The sequence below is a fragment of the Trematomus bernacchii genome, unplaced genomic scaffold (assembly GCF_902827165.1).
Source record: "Trematomus bernacchii unplaced genomic scaffold, fTreBer1.1, whole genome shotgun sequence".
Lineage (NCBI taxonomy): Eukaryota > Metazoa > Chordata > Actinopteri > Perciformes > Nototheniidae > Trematomus > Trematomus bernacchii.
Genome location: NW_022987477.1, coordinates 6,505,085 through 6,520,857, shown reverse-complemented (window position 1 = coordinate 6,520,857; position 15,773 = coordinate 6,505,085). Strand labels below are relative to the sequence as shown.

The 15,773-nt window shown below is 42.1% G+C and overlaps 1 protein-coding gene across 1 annotated transcript; it reads left to right on the top strand.

The window, feature by feature from the left end:
• Positions 1-541: 541 nt before the first annotated feature.
• Positions 542-13,597, top strand: LOC117494742 (pneumococcal serine-rich repeat protein-like). Its single transcript, XM_034145692.1, has 10 exons — positions 542-644; positions 1,249-8,104; positions 8,198-8,282; positions 8,813-8,891; positions 8,977-9,085; positions 9,242-9,373; positions 10,986-11,075; positions 11,252-11,395; positions 11,930-12,114; positions 12,204-13,597. Exons 2-10 carry the CDS (start codon positions 1,250-1,252, stop codon positions 12,370-12,372), a joined length of 7,848 nt encoding a protein of 2,615 aa, XP_034001583.1. The 5' UTR covers positions 542-644; position 1,249; the 3' UTR covers positions 12,373-13,597.
• Positions 13,598-15,773: the final 2,176 nt, after the last annotated feature.

Sequence of the window (15,773 nt, the reverse complement as noted above, 5' to 3'; positions counted from 1 at the left end):
TTAGTTCTTAACATATATGTGATATATAACATATATTATATATATATATATTACATATATTGATTAGGATTCTTTCATGTTAATAGACGCTACTACAAATACATGTAGTGGAGTCAATGGTACGATAGGTTTCTGAACTGTAGGCCTAGTGGAGTCAAAGTAGAATGTAACATACAAATGTATCATAAAAGTACAAGTAAGTTAAAGTTACATTAAAACCACTGCTGACATATAATAATTATTTATCTAGAAGTTGAACAATATGGTTGTAGGTGTCTATAAAAGCTGTATATATGTTGGCATGTGATATTCCTTTTCCTTGTAATTATTGTGCAATTATACTGCACATTATTAACTTTTAACACTGTGCTAAAATACGTTATATTAGCATGACACCAATGTTCATTAATGTGCAATTTCTATCTTTCATAAATAAATAAATTAAAGCCCACATTTACAAAACTTCACTCTCAATCTTGAGCTGTCCTGGAGGGCTGCTACGTCACTTCCGCTGTTCCTCTCCGGAAGTACAGTTAATTTTTATTCACAGAAAAAAAAAAAACAGCTGTTGTTGAAAAAGAAAACAGCGAAGAGAGTTTCATTGACGGATGTCTTGGCTTTATCTTTTCGCACACATAAGTAAAGTAAGATATACTCTCTCTATTATCTCATCTGTGTGTCCGCCTGCTGTTTTTACTGACTTAGTAACCGAGTCTCGTATCGTTCATTTGTTGCGAGTTGCTAGCATTAGCTTCCATCACTTCCAGCTAGCACACTTACTAGCAATAGCTAACTGTGCATTTCGGACTGTTAGCACAACTTTTGGGGACAACATTCTCTGTCAGGCTATCGGTAAGATTATATGTAGATGGCAACCAAGTTAGTAATTGTAAATCGTACATTGGGTGACTCGCTAACCACCTAGTTTAACTGCGATGTATCACTGTTTATTTCCCGTTAGCCTTTTTTATGATCATAAATACCAGGTAACAGTTAATGCATTTACAACATGAATATAGTTCCTGTTTATAGTATAGTTATTTCTGTTGAATTTACTTTACACAAATCACTGTTTGAAAGCATATAATCAATTAACTTCATCAGATGTCTAGCTAAAAATTAAAAGAGGGTGCCTGAAAGTGTTACTTATAGCTTATTTAATACAATTCTAATTAAAGAATTGTGTTCAATTTGTGCTGTTTTCCTGCCTTTTTGTAATACCTATATTTTTGTCACGTATTTTGACAGAATGCATGCCCCAAAGAGAGGGTCATCTCCTGATGATTCTCATCGCAAGATAAGGAAGTTGGATCAGGATGAGGATGACATGCAATCCACAACTGCACCAGCTACAAATAATACAGCAGCAAACTCACGGAATATACCAGCCAAGTCATCAATACAGAGTTCCCCTCCAAAAGATTCCAGCAAAACCATTTCTGAACCTCCTCTCAAAGAATCCAAGCTCCTAAAAGCCACAAGTGCCTCCTGCGGAGAAGCTCCCTCACAGAAAGCGAACTCCAATGCTTCCCTGAAGCGAACAGCCTCCACTGAGTCTGAGGATGAATTAAGTAGTGATGGTAGTGAGACTGACCCTTTCAGAGAGAGGCATGATGGCGACAAGGCACGCTGCATCAGAAAATATTCTAATCGAGTCAAAGCGAAGCGCAAAGCTGAAGAGCCAACGTCTGACCCACAGGAGACAGGCCAAGGGTCACCGTCTGCACCTGAAGGCCCCGTTCAGATGGACCACAATTATGGTAGATTTTCAGATTCAAGTATGGGAGAGCTTGATATGGATGAGAAAAAAGAATCAGCACACTCTGTCACTGAACTACAGGTCCAAGTAATGTCAGTTAATGCAACACAAGCAGAGTCAAAAGACACTTTAGTCGCTGCAAGCAGAAGTGTAAAGGCTAGCATTGAATTTGAGTGCCCAGACGATCAAATCAAACGTGAGGAATTGAAAAATGTAGAAGGCCAAAAGCTCGATGATAATAAAACCCCAACATCATGTATAGAGAGCTTAGACTCTGTCACTGCAACAGCTGAAGGGTCGCCTTGCATCACATCTGAGGCAGAAGGAAAGGAAAGGAAAGACATCAATAACCAAAAGTGTGTGGATAATGAAACAGTTGCACCTGCAGTGGAAACATTGTATAGTACTGGAGAGGCAAATCCAGGCTGTGAAGTGGAAATACAGTTAGAGGAGAGCATGAACTCATTTCCTGAAAGTCATACAGTTAACATCAGTGAAACTGAAACTAAGGACACCACAGAGTCTGTTTCAAAGGAGACATTGGATGTAAAATGTAAAAGTGAGGGTGAAGGGCAGGAAGCCAATGTCTCCGCAGACCACATTGATGTAGCAGATAAAGCGTTATCAAATGAAACAAACATGGAAGGAGGTGTTAATCCTGAGAGTCAGACTAATAAGAAATTAACAACAGAGCCCACTGGCAATCCAGACACTCAAACAGACCTCAGTGTCAAAATTCAAGTTACTTTCAAAGAGGAATCTAACATCATTCATCAAGTGAGCCATGAAGTGCCAGACGTAATTACCAACTCGTGTGAGGATGTGGACAAACTAGTACGAAAGTCGGAGGAAAAACGTAAGGAAAGTGATCGGAAAGGAGTCGAGTTCCTGTCGACTCAGACTGTTGCTGTTTCTGGGTCCTTTGCTGAAGTACAAGTGATGGAAAAGACGACTGACAGCTGTACAGAAATACTGACATCAAATTGTGAGGCTGTTCCTGAGCAAAATCAAAACAAGGTGCTCTCTGAGTGTGTCACAGACTTGAAGGGGCATATTGACACGGACCTGGAGACCAAAATGACAGAGGACAGGGATAAATCAGCGCCTAAGGAGGATACACTAAACGGGGGGAACCACATAGGAAATGACAATACTACGCAAATACCAGCTGTAGTCGAAGAAGTTGCAGAGACGAGGATAGAAAAAGAGAACAACTTTGAGGAAATTTCCAATGAAGCCGCCACAATGGAAATACAATTCCAGAAGAGGCAGGAAGTAAGTGAACACACTGCAGACATATCTACAGAATTGAATAAGGATTGTGTTTCAAATTCTAAAATAATGGAAAATGACGACAACCAGGACTTTGAACGCACTAGTGGACCTGAGAGACAGACTACAACGGCATCACAGATTCTTAATCCTCCATCTTCAGTGGAAGTACAAATCCAGGAGAGGCCAAGAGACGACGAACCCATTGCAGAAATGTCTGATAAAACACAGAAACATCCAGTTGCAAATTGCCAGAAAGCTGAAGGCAGGGTTGATGCTGAAGCTGTAGCTGCTGCTGAGAATCTGAATAGAATAGAGGTGGATATGCAGACGACAACAGCATCAGAAGAGATGTCTAACATTGCACCTACAGTGGATATGCAGAAGACAACAGCATCAGAAGAGACGTCTAACATTGCACCTACAGTGGATATGCAGAAGACAACAGCATCAGAAGAGACGTCTAACATTGCACCTACAGTGGATATGCAGAAGACAACAGCATCAGAAGAGACGTCTAACATTGCACCTACAGTGGATATGCAGAAGACAACAGCATCAGAAGAGACGTCTAACATTGCACTTACAGTGGGTATGCAGACGACAACAGCATCAGAAGAGACGTCTAACATTGCACCTACAGTGGGTATGCAGACGACAACAGCATCAGAAGAGACGTCTAACATTGCACCTACAGTGGATATGCAGAAGACAACAGCATCAGAAGAGACGTCTAACATTGCACCTACAGTGGATATGCAGAAGACAACAGCATCAGAAGAGACGTCTAACATTGCACTTACAGTGGGTATGCAGACAACAGCATCAGAAGAGACGTCTAACATTGCACCTACAGTGGATATTCAGACGACAACAGCATCAGAAGAGACGTCTAACATTGCACTTACAGTGGGTATGCAGACAACAGCATCAGAAGAGACGTCTAACATTGCACCTACAGTGGATATTCAGACGACAACAGCATCAGAAGAGACGTCTAACATTGCACCTACAGTGGATATGCAGACAACAACAGCATCAGAAGAGACGTCTAACATTGCACTTACAGTGGATATGCAGACGACAACAGCATCAGAAGAGACGTCTAACATTGCACCTACAGTGGATATGCAAAGCCAGGAAGTCACTCAACTCACCACAGACATGTGTGCTGAACTGCATGAGGATCAAAAGGCTGAACATATGGAAAATCCAGCTCCTGTAGTTGAAAGCATAATAGAAGTGGACATGCAGACTACATCATCTGAGGAGATAATTGACAAAGCACATGCACTGGAAATACAAAGTCAAAATGAAGTAAATATCAAGACTGCAGCAACATCAATGGAGATTTCTAACATAGCAGAAACACAAGCCCAGGTATGCCAAGCAGTCTTTGAACCTGAAACAGACAGCTCTCAAAAAGGTCTTCAGATTCAGACTCCTGAGAGGAATGGAAATGAAAACAAGGTTACCACAGTGTGTGTCAGTGCAACAGAGAATCAAAGAGAAATTGATTTGCAGACCAAAACAACACCAGAGGAGACTTCTGATCCCACAACTAAAGCAGAAACACAGAATCAGAGAAGTCATAAGGTCGAAGAACTCACAACACAGGTCAGCGATCCTAAAGATTTTATTGTGGCAAACACAAGTGAAGAAAACAAGGATACAGTTATCACAGTATGTGTGGATGCCACTGATAATCATATAGGAATGGATGTGCGACCGACAGCAGCGCCGGAAATGTCTAATCAACCCCTTATAGACGAAATGCAAAGCAAGGGGATCCCAGAACTCCACTCCGAAGCTCAAAATGATCTAGTGACTGCAAGTTGTGAGAGTGAGGAAAAGGAAAATGGGGTTAATGCTGAATGTGTGGATGTTACAGACGTTCAAATAAATATGGAAACTACTAAAACACCGGAGGATATTTTTGATGCAGCACCGACCATGGAGGAGCAAAACCAGAGGACGGGGGAAGTCGATGAACCCACTATAGCCTTATCGAGTGAAACTAACCAACCTCCTCCTTTGCCTGAACGTGAGGATAATGCCAACATGCAGATACAGCCGAGTGAGAATATCCAAGGGAATATGGATGTTGTAGGTTTATCAACAGAAAGGGTCAGCGATATTGAAGGAGAAGGAACTGGAAGCAATGAAGTCATAGTGTTTGTTTGTGGGCAACTGGATGACGCTGATATTGTAATTCCAGCATCAGACGAGCCAATTAATACGGTTAATCAGGCAGATGTTGAGATTCATGAAAACCAGATGGTGTATGAGCCCATTAGTAGTCCAGAGAGTAATGATGACAGGGAGATTTCCACCGCATCAGAGAACCACGACGGTGCGTCTTTACTGGACATTCAGAACACTCGGGAGATGGAAGGAGATGTATCAACTAGTCGAGACAACCGTTGTGGCCAACAACTGGAAAAAGAGGAAGACCTCCAGGAACAAATGTGTGTCCCAGACAGCCAAGATGTTGAAGTGGAAGCACAAACCGTCAGAGTGCCAGAGAGTTGTGTCCCTGCACATTTGGAGGAGAGTAACATGAATGTGAAACAAGTCGCAGTGATCAGCTCCAGCGATGACATCAGCATGCCAGATGGCCAGTCGGAAGATGCTACACTACAAAGAGAAAGGAATGGGTATGCAGATTGCGCCAGTGCCACAGAGGTTTCTGAACAGGTGCAGGAGGTTGCAGACGTCACAGTGACGACAACTACAGCCACCACTAAAGTTGAAATACCAGATAGTACATCTGAGGAGTTTTTTATCTTAGAACCAATGCAAACGGGTGCGTTTCACTACGACATTGTCACTCAAGCAGCGGCTGAATCAGGTTTGTCGGACTCGCTTTCAGAGCATGTGAATGCAGACGGTCCTTTGGAAGGCGATGCGGAGAATGAAAGGATTTTAAATGGTTCCCAACAAGCCGACTTCCTGCTGGCAGAAGTGCACCAATGTCACACAGCTGATGAGATCATAGTGACCAATTCAAGTGAGGTTGTAGATCAGGAGATGACAGACCAAAGTGTTGAAGTTCTTCAAAATTCCGACCACAGCAGTCACCCGACCTCTGACTTGATGGATGTTAATACCTCAGAGATTGATATGGCAAACTGCCATGCTCAAGTCACGAATGAAGACTGCAATGCACTGATAATAACAAACGCCGATGCTGATTTGGATTTACAAGAAGTGCAGATTCTACAGGATATAGAGATCGTAGAGATCGGACGTGAGATTGTAGTAGTAGAGGAAGAGAGTGATGCAGATAGTGACATCATAATAATAAAAAAACTCCAGGAAACACCTGAGGCAGACCCTCCTAAAAAGTCTGAGGAAAAAGCTAAAGATGATACATGTGGGACCAGCTTGAAGCTAAATGAAAAGGCTAAAGATGATAAAAAGGGACAGGGGGCAGAAAAACCCAAGAAACAAGAAATGAACACACAGGCCAGAACCAAAGCCCGCCTGGCAGCTCTGGCTGAGCAAAAGGCTGCGGCCTCGAAGAGAACTGCAAACAGACAGCAGCTGAACCTCTTAGCTTTGTGTCACGAAATTGCGGAGGACATTGCTACGGACAGCATGCTGTTAAAGAGGATAGAAGACGAAAAACTAGCAGCAGCATCCAAGAGTGAAACGAGCAAGAAGGAAAGTCCACCTGTTATCAAGCAAGAGGCAAACACTGCTGTTGTTGCAACTCATGCAGGACCAGAGGAGAGCTCTGCTTCAGTGGCTCCTGCTGAGGAGGCCTCTAAAGCCCAGCCCCCAACTGAGGTAAAGCCTGCTGCAGAGCCCGCCGCGAAGCCCACTCCAGAAGCTCCAAAGAGGCGTTTCTTTGTCACGCAGATTTCAGTGCCACTGAAAGCCCATGAGAAGAAGAAGCTAACTAGATATCAGAGGCTAAGACAGGTTGAACTGCAGAGAGAGAAAATGTCTTGGGCACGTGTGAAGAAGCTTAAGTCGGACCAAGCAAATCAGATGTTTTCAGACATGGATTGGCAAGCACCCATGTCTGCATCCTTCCCATTCTCAGTTCCTCCTGTGACCACAGCTCCTCCTCCACCTGCAGCCGCTCCATCCCAATCACCTCTCCCAAGCCCTGTCTCTAACAGCAAGCCTGCAACACCCAAGGCAGAACTCCCTAAAGCTGACCCTCCCAAAGCTGAACCCAGTAAGATTGAACCCACTAAAATAGAAACACCCAAAACTGAACCCCCTGAACCTGAAGCTGAAGCCTCCAAAACGGCGACTCCTAACGCTGGAATTCGTAAATCTACAAGGCAAACTAAGGCTCTGACTCCTAAAGAAACCCCTTCTCCGGGGCCCACCCCTAAAGTGACCCGATCAGCAGCAAAGAGGACCCTCCCGGCAGTACCCCCACCCATGCCTAATGGAGTTAAAGCTGAAAAACAGAAGCCCGTTGAGTACAAGCCATACAGGCCTCGGCCAAAGTATTCCTTTGATGATTTTGAACTAGATGACGACCCGTTGCCAACAAAAAAGCCCGGTCTTCAGTCAAGGCCGACACAGCCGACACGACCGGGTGTCCAGTCCAACCCTGCAGCGCAATCTAGACCCACTCTTCAGTCGTTACATCTTGCAAACCAGGCAAGACTCAGAGCTGGACAGATCCCAGGTCAGTTGAGGCCAGCCGGTTCCACAAATCCACAGTTAAAGCCTGCCGTTGCAACAACACCCCAGTTAAAGACCACAGCTACTGCCACAGCGACTGCCACAGCGACTGCCACAGCGACTGCCACAGCGACTGCCACAGGTTCTTTAAAACATCCTTTAGTTAAAGCTCAGTTAAAGCCTCCTCTCATGACGTCGCCCCAGTCAAAGGCTGTTTCAGCTCCAGGTCAGTCCAGGCCCGCTGCCTCGCCTCAGTTAAAGCCTGCTGGTAGTGGGGGTGCAGCTCAGCTCAAGCAGACAGCAGCATCTCAGTCTGCAGGTTCAACAACATCTGAGACAAAGCCAGCTGTTCCTAAGACCAACGTTGGTTCGACGTCCCAGAAAACCACACCGAAGCCGTCAGCAGAAGATGGCAAATGCAAGGTAACTCAAAAATGAATTATGCCATAATGTGTGTCACAAACAGCATTTTTGAAAAACTATGATACTCATCCCTTTTCTCTTTTTGTTATTTAGGGTACAGCTAATCCCACCTCTTCCATTCCCACTAAAGATGGCTCTAAAGTGTCTGACACACAGAAGTGTGAAGAAAAGCCTAAAGGTATGCATTTATTTGTAGCTAGTATTTTCGTCTAAACATCTGTCACAGGGTCCCAGAGAATACATAAACAATGCATCAAATTCTTTAATTAAAAATAATAAGGCTTTAAATGGTAAAATTAGTCTTTCAAAAGTCTTTTTTTTTTAAGGATTTTATGATCGTTATTGTTTTTTTTAAATCTAATAATAATTGGTAAAATCAGTTCTGTTTAATTGGTCTTAAATGTCATTGTAAGTGGCTGTTAAGAATATGACTTCTTACTAATTCTAAGCTTTAGGAACGTTTACATTTCAGACCATGTCCACAGGATATGTTCCAGTAAACAATTACTCTTATTTGTTCTCTTAAGTATTTCATTTAATTTCACGAAATGTTTGTGAAAACGTATTATGATGTGAATTATCAAGAAGACTTCATATTGTCGTCACAGTTGTTACTTTATTGCATGACAACGTAAAGCTAAAATAATAGATTTTATTTTCTTGATATACAAAATCACACCGCTGAAATAATCGTACCTTTTCTGACAGTGACTGGTGCGGATCCATCTCCTGAGAATAAGGCACAAACAGTCAAGACAGAAGAGAAGACATCGGGAAAACCTCAAGAGTAAGAAGACCCTCTCGAGTAAATTGACATGTTTTCTCTCGTAGCAACAGAAATGTGAAATAATGTAATGTGTGTTTGTGAACAGGGGAGCAGCAGAGACGAGGGATGGCAGGACTCCTCTCTCTGACGCATGCCTGCAAAAAGAAGTCAAGAAGCTAAAGGAGGCTGACAAAGACAGCACCCAGACCATCATTGTGAGCATATGTCTGTTATTATTGTTCATTTCATAGTAAGACAACTTTAAAGGATATCAGAAATTGAAGGTTGAGGCCTTAGGGGCTTATTCAAGGGAATATTTTGAGGATGCATTTACATGAGTAGTGATCTGTTATTTTTTCCGTGTCTCGCAGGATGCAGGACAGAAGCATTTTGGAGCGGTGGCCTGCAGCGTGTGTGGGATGCTCTACTCTGCTGCCAACCCTGAAGATGAATCTCAGCATCTACTCTTCCACAACCAGTTCGTCAGTGCTGTTAAATATGTGGTGAGAGGAGGATTCTTTAAATGAAATGTCTTTATTATTTGTCTTGCCTACTCTCTCACAGTATTGACATAAGTGCATTACACCAAGCATGTGTAGAGTAGTTTATTTGCCAAATAAATAACCAACAGTTAGAGGGTAATCTTATGTGATCGCACGCGAAGTGAATACAACTTTACTCTTGCTCACTTTTGGGATTTAAAAAGGTGCCACCAAGTATACTTATAGCTGATATTCCTAATGTTCAATACACTTTAAGATTCCGTCAATTGATTTAGATGACTTTAAATTGTACAGTGTCCTAACAGCAGCATGCAAGAGTATGGAGCTATGAAATGATGGAGCAAATAAGTAAGGGATAATGTGCAGCGAGGCGGTCATTATGGGGAAAAGAACACCCGACAGGCTCATCAGGGACCCCGACGCGAAGCGCAGTCGCAGTTCCAGCCGTTGGTGGAACTGCGCTTCGCGTCGACAACAACTTTACGGCAGCACTGTCCAACTCTGTTCACAGTTTCTGATCCACTAACAAGTCCTTAAACACTGCAGAGCCCATACCGTGTTCCTGTTAGTGTTTACTTCCTCTCTGCCTTCTTCTGGTGATTTATCTGACGTCCAGCGCTCCGTCTTTTACCCTCTTTTACTTTCTCTTTCTTGATCCTCCTTAGCAACGGCAGCAACTGCTTCGATAGCGTTTTTGAGGAGCTTTTTGATTACAGATTTGAAAACATCGTTGCTTGCTTTAAAAGCAGCACAATTCATTATGTCAAACCTTGGGAAGTATCTAGATATCCCTGCCCTAATGCCAAAGTAACCAAGCAACTGAATATGTTTTGCCGTTTGGTGTCTATGGCTGGACCGTTGCGTAAAAAGGAGGGTTTCTGCCCCGTTACTTCTCCGCTGTTTTCTTGCATGCAGTTTGCTTTTCGGCCAAACTGTATACAGTTCAATCGAACGGACTTCTTTGTGCAGATGTGAGCGTCCTTAACAATGGTCAATAACGGCCCGTCCACACAGCGGCGTGCGTTGAAAGCTTCACCATTCACTTTGAATGGGGTGACGTCACTTTTCGCCGAACTGCATTGTGGGAAGCGAAGCGGAGCTTTGCTGGCGTGGCTCGCTGCAAAAGTTGAGCAATGTTCAACTTTTGAAGCCTCGGCAGAAGCGTCAGCCAATCGAATCATATGCCAGTACAAGCTCTAGCCAATCAAACCGCTGCTTGTGTGTCAGGGGCGGGAGATTCATGTGATTGGCTTCAACGCACGCCGCTGTGTGGACGGGCCGTAAGTCCTTGACAGCGGTCTGTACTACTGGATTAACAACGTGTCACGTGTTCTGAATTGACCAATCAGAATCGAGTATTCAACTAAGCCATGTAATAAAACATAATAATAACCTGTAAGGGAAATAATAAAACAATAGTCAAATAATCTGAAGCAAATTTGAAGAAAGAACAGCTACATTACTAACAATAATAGGCAAGCATTTGCATTATTTGTGCCACATAGGTAGTTACTGTATTTATTAAATGAAGTAGAAAGCCTCATGTGGACAATAACATTATGCTTAAGAGTTTATCTTGTCAATTCATCAATTTTTCCCTTCTCTTTTTCAGGGATGGAAAAAAGAGAGGATCCTGGCAGAGTATCCTGATGGCAAGATCATTCTGGTCCTGCCTGACGATCCCAAATATGCTCTGAAGAAGGTACAGTGTGTGAATGGGGATTAACCTTTGCCATCATAGAATTCTTTAACAATGATGGGCATTACTGACGCAATTACAATCTATGAAATCACACATATGATGTTATTCAAATGACAAACTTTGAGAAAAACACCAGCATTTGTTATCTTCATTTCCACTAACTGTTTGGTTCTCAGGTGGAGGAGATCAGGGAGATGGTGGACAATGACCTGGGCTTCCAGCAGGTGGAGACCAAGTGTCCCTCTGTGACCAAGACCTTTCTCTTCATCTCCCATGATAGGAAAGTGTGTGGATGCCTTATAGCGGAGCACATACAAGAGGTAAGAGACTGCAATCTTTGACACTCGTTTATTACAAAAACATGTTAAGGATGAACGGACTGCATGAGTTGGAAGTAGACTGAGCCTTTCTTTTATTTTTTAAGAACCTTATTTTTTTATTTTTTCAGTACAAAATATCTTTCAGTCACATTCACATTTTCAGTTATAATAATACAGTACAAAATATCTTTCCGTCACATTCACATTTTCAGTACCGCTCCAGGGCAAAATGGAGAGAGAATACAAGTGACATACAAGAGTGTTAACATTCTTACTGTATTAGTGGATGTATTACAGGGGCCCATCGCTTGATACATGTATTTTTCTGTAGGCGTAATAAATATGTTATTTGCTCCATGTGGTGGATATCCCAAACTCTCTGAATCCAGCAGTTATAGGTGGGAGGTTCTGGTTTCAACCATTTCATAGTGATGCACTTCAGGGCTGCTGTCAATACAATTCTTAATAGATATGCCTTAGACCTCTCTTCTAGACCCTCAGGTAAAACTGTACTGAGCCTTTATATGATGGCAGGGATACAGGGTGATCGAGGAGCCAGGACCGGAGGGCACCGAGGGAGAAAAGGTGATGTTTGAGCGTCAGAGAGCGTGGTGCTGCTCCACGACACCGGAGCCGGCCATCTGTGGTATCAGCCGCATCTGGGTGGTGAACATGATGAGACGCAAGGGCATCGCCTCCCGCATGCTGGAGTGCCTGAGGTCAGAACATCTTCAAAAAAACCACCTATAGTTGATAAAGCCTCAAAATAACCGACATAATGACATCCATTTTGTTCTTTCCTCCACAGGAACAACTTTGATTACGGTTCGTACCTGAGCAAAGACGAGATCGCTTTCTCCGACCCCACACCCGACGGGAAGCTCTTCGCCACACATTATTTTTCCACTTCTCAGTTTTTGGTTTATAACTTTGTGAGTGGAACGCGCTCATCCCAGCCAAAAACTGACGCAGTATGACAGTCTCCAGGAAAAGGTAACAATGGATTAAACCGAGACGCCCACTGAGCAACGGGACGCATCATCGCTAAACAGCGTCTGATCCAGATTTGCAAAATGTAAAAAAACAAACTGTAAATAACTCCGTGAAGAGGACACACATTGGTTTAAATCTCAGGATGAAAACAACAAGGTGTTGTTAATCATTTTTATTAACTCGCCCTTTAATCCCTCCCCGAATGGTATTTTGAAAAATGAGAGTATTTTCTTCATACATTTTTAAGTAAACAATTGGTTTTATTAGAAGGATAGAGTTTACATGCATGACCTGACAGCAATAGAAAACAAAGAGCCTTTCATTGATGTTTTCCTCTGAAGTCCTGCGAGGTCAAACAGGTGCATTTTAAATGTTATTTTAGAGTTTTGTCCGTATTAAGTTTAAATGATTTTTAATTGCATAATGTAGTGTACTTCAAGGGATTGTCATGTCCATCTCTTCACAGCTCAAAGTGATGCTGCCGTCGTCTCAGATTGGGTTTTAAGCAGCAGCGATCATGTTACTGGCCGGTTAAATATGTATTTTTGCCACATCAGTCCCACTGATTTCACTGTCATGTTTTTATTATAACATTTCAAATTGATCATCCTAAAGAGATGTGGGTTGAAGCTGTAGCCAGGGCATTCATTGTGTTCTCTAATTTCCTTAGATCACCTTTCTTGTTTAGTTTCCCGAGCTGAGCCACATACTGTACACCGTTTAGCAGGGCATTGTAGCCTAAAACTGTATGAGTGATGTCCTTTCATTTCACCGAAGCTGTCTATTGCTTTCTTTGTGCCTGAATGAATAATGTGTCACTTCAAATTTGTTTTTTTCCTAGCCATACGTTATGGCTTTTTATTGCGTTAATGTAGAGTATCATTCTCCTTTTACCTAAGTAAAATCGAATTAAATGTATATCAAATGATCATGTAGAGTTATGCATACTATAACAACATTAATAATGGATGTGTTAAGGTTCACCCTTTATGATTACCAACAGGAACATTTGCTCAGTGATCAACATGAGGGGTTGTATCTCTTCCTCTCTACACAGATTTACAGTCTCATTGTACTCCATCCCTTCTTTTCTTTTTCCTACTTGTTAAAGCAATTGCTTTTAGAAAAATGTGTCGTGGAGAAAAAGATATTTGATTTATACGAAGCTGTATGTAAATATTTATTTAAATAATAAACGATTTAAAACAATTTCTCTTACTCGGCTCTCTTCGAAAAACAGGTAATTATGTGCTTTTTTTGTGCTCTTCCATTTCCACTAGGTACTGCTAGCAAGCCTCTGACCCTCTTCATTCTACATTGTAGTATTAGTCACTAATGCCATCTAGTGGACATTGTTGTTGTTGTATGTTAAAAGATGTAACACTGGATTATTTTTTATTTTAAAATGATCATCTCAAGAATGTGAAATGTATTTATGGATCACACCGATAAATGGCCTTAATTTGTATTCATGTTTGATAGGTTTCAATTGTGGGAATTGTCTTGCTGTCATTTATTCTCTTTGTAGTTGCAGATGTAAACACTCCCCTCTTAGTGCATTCCTCGACACTCCTGTCACAACACGGATCAGCTCGATGGCAACTTCTGAGAAACAAAACAACCTTAGAACAACACGGATACTTCCTCAGCCGCAGAGTGAGAAAACAGCTCCTCCACGGAGATCGGATGCTGATCAGCAGGAGAAAAACAACCAAGCTGAGCTTCCTAAGGTATCTCAAACACAGTGGTCACCTTGGCCTGTTGACTTTCACTGACACTAGGACCACCTCGGAACTAAATGCACATTATCTTAAATCCCAGTCCAGAGTCCATGGAGATTTAAATGGATTTAGTCTGGAAAAATATTATCACAGTAAAAAAGAATAACCAACATTTGTAAATTCACACTTTTATTCTCACACATCAATTTAAGAGACAAAATTGTCACAGCTGCCACATTGAAACAAAAAACCATGTATTCTAATTATAAATGTTAGGTAAATAAGTATTATGCTATGAAAATCAATGTCTTATTTACACTTTAGACAGCCAATATACAAAAAAACATGCATCAGGATATTAACTGACAATTTCTACAGTTTGCACACAACATGTGTATATATACAGTTACTTTATTTAGCAAAATGTTGACCTGAACTTCATCCCATACCTGAGCTGCAACAACAAAGTCACGCGTTGACTCAGCAGGACATCTGCAGGGACTTGATGTGCTTTAAGAGTTTTAAAACAAGATTACACTAATGCTCTCGGGACTTGATCTGTTGACATGCAACCTATAATAAGAAAAGAGCTGCTCCAGAGTGTGGCAAATACACAATCACCATGTAACAAAAAAATCTATTTTGACATGAGCATGAACTCTTAGCTGAGATGGTAAATAAAGGGTCAATACATTGGCTTGTAACACATTCAGCATTTGGCTCAAATGAGTTGACATGATAGTGTATTTTGCCAAGGCTATGGCATCATCAAAATGTAGGCACCAAAGAGAATATATCATGATGCTGTAGCTCAACAACTTATTTTTGAACAAGTTTTGTTAAAAATCGAAGACGTCCTTACAAGAAAGGACAATTCTGACCACAGAAATTGTAAAGTACGTCCAATATATCAGGATCCTCGACCCTTCTGACTCCCTGTCCTTTCCCAGGCTGCAACACAACTACCTCAGCATCAGGTGAAGGCTCTACCAATGGATGCACTTTGTTATCCTTCTTCTTAAAGTCAGTAACGCCAACACCGGGCAGCGCGCCGTTCCTCTCCGCCCACATCTTGGTGTCTTCCAAACTGCCCCTTGTCTCTATGATACAGTCACCATGAGCGCTGTTCTTGCTAACTATGCTCAGGTCTTCTTGACATGGTTCTGAGTCACTAGCATGGGGGAGAGAAAAGTAGGTGCACTTTCTTGTAAATGTCGACTTTTTGTCCTCTACTTCAGACTGTGTGTTGATAAGGGAATGTGAGGTGTTCTCCTCTGTATCCTCACACATTCCTTGGCCTTGAAGAAAGTTTTTGTTTATTCCAACCGGGTCTGAAATCGACTTTCTCATCAGCGTGTTTTCTTTAAACAGCCATTGTTCATGATCAATAGCGTCTTCTGGCCTGACCTGTGCATGAAAAGTAATGCAATGTGCTGCTTCACTCAAGGTGTCCACAGCAGAAGATGAATTGAAATAAGACAACTCAGACATGGCTTTGGCTATGTGGAAAGGAGAGAAAATGCTCGGATGTTCTTTCGTTTTCTCTTTTGTTGCAGATGGGGGCCTTTCAATCACCTCCTCATCTGGTTTTGCTTCTTTTTTGCCATAAAGCCTTTCGATAGTTCTTCTCACAAAGCCTTTAGTGATGGATTTTCGTGCTGAAT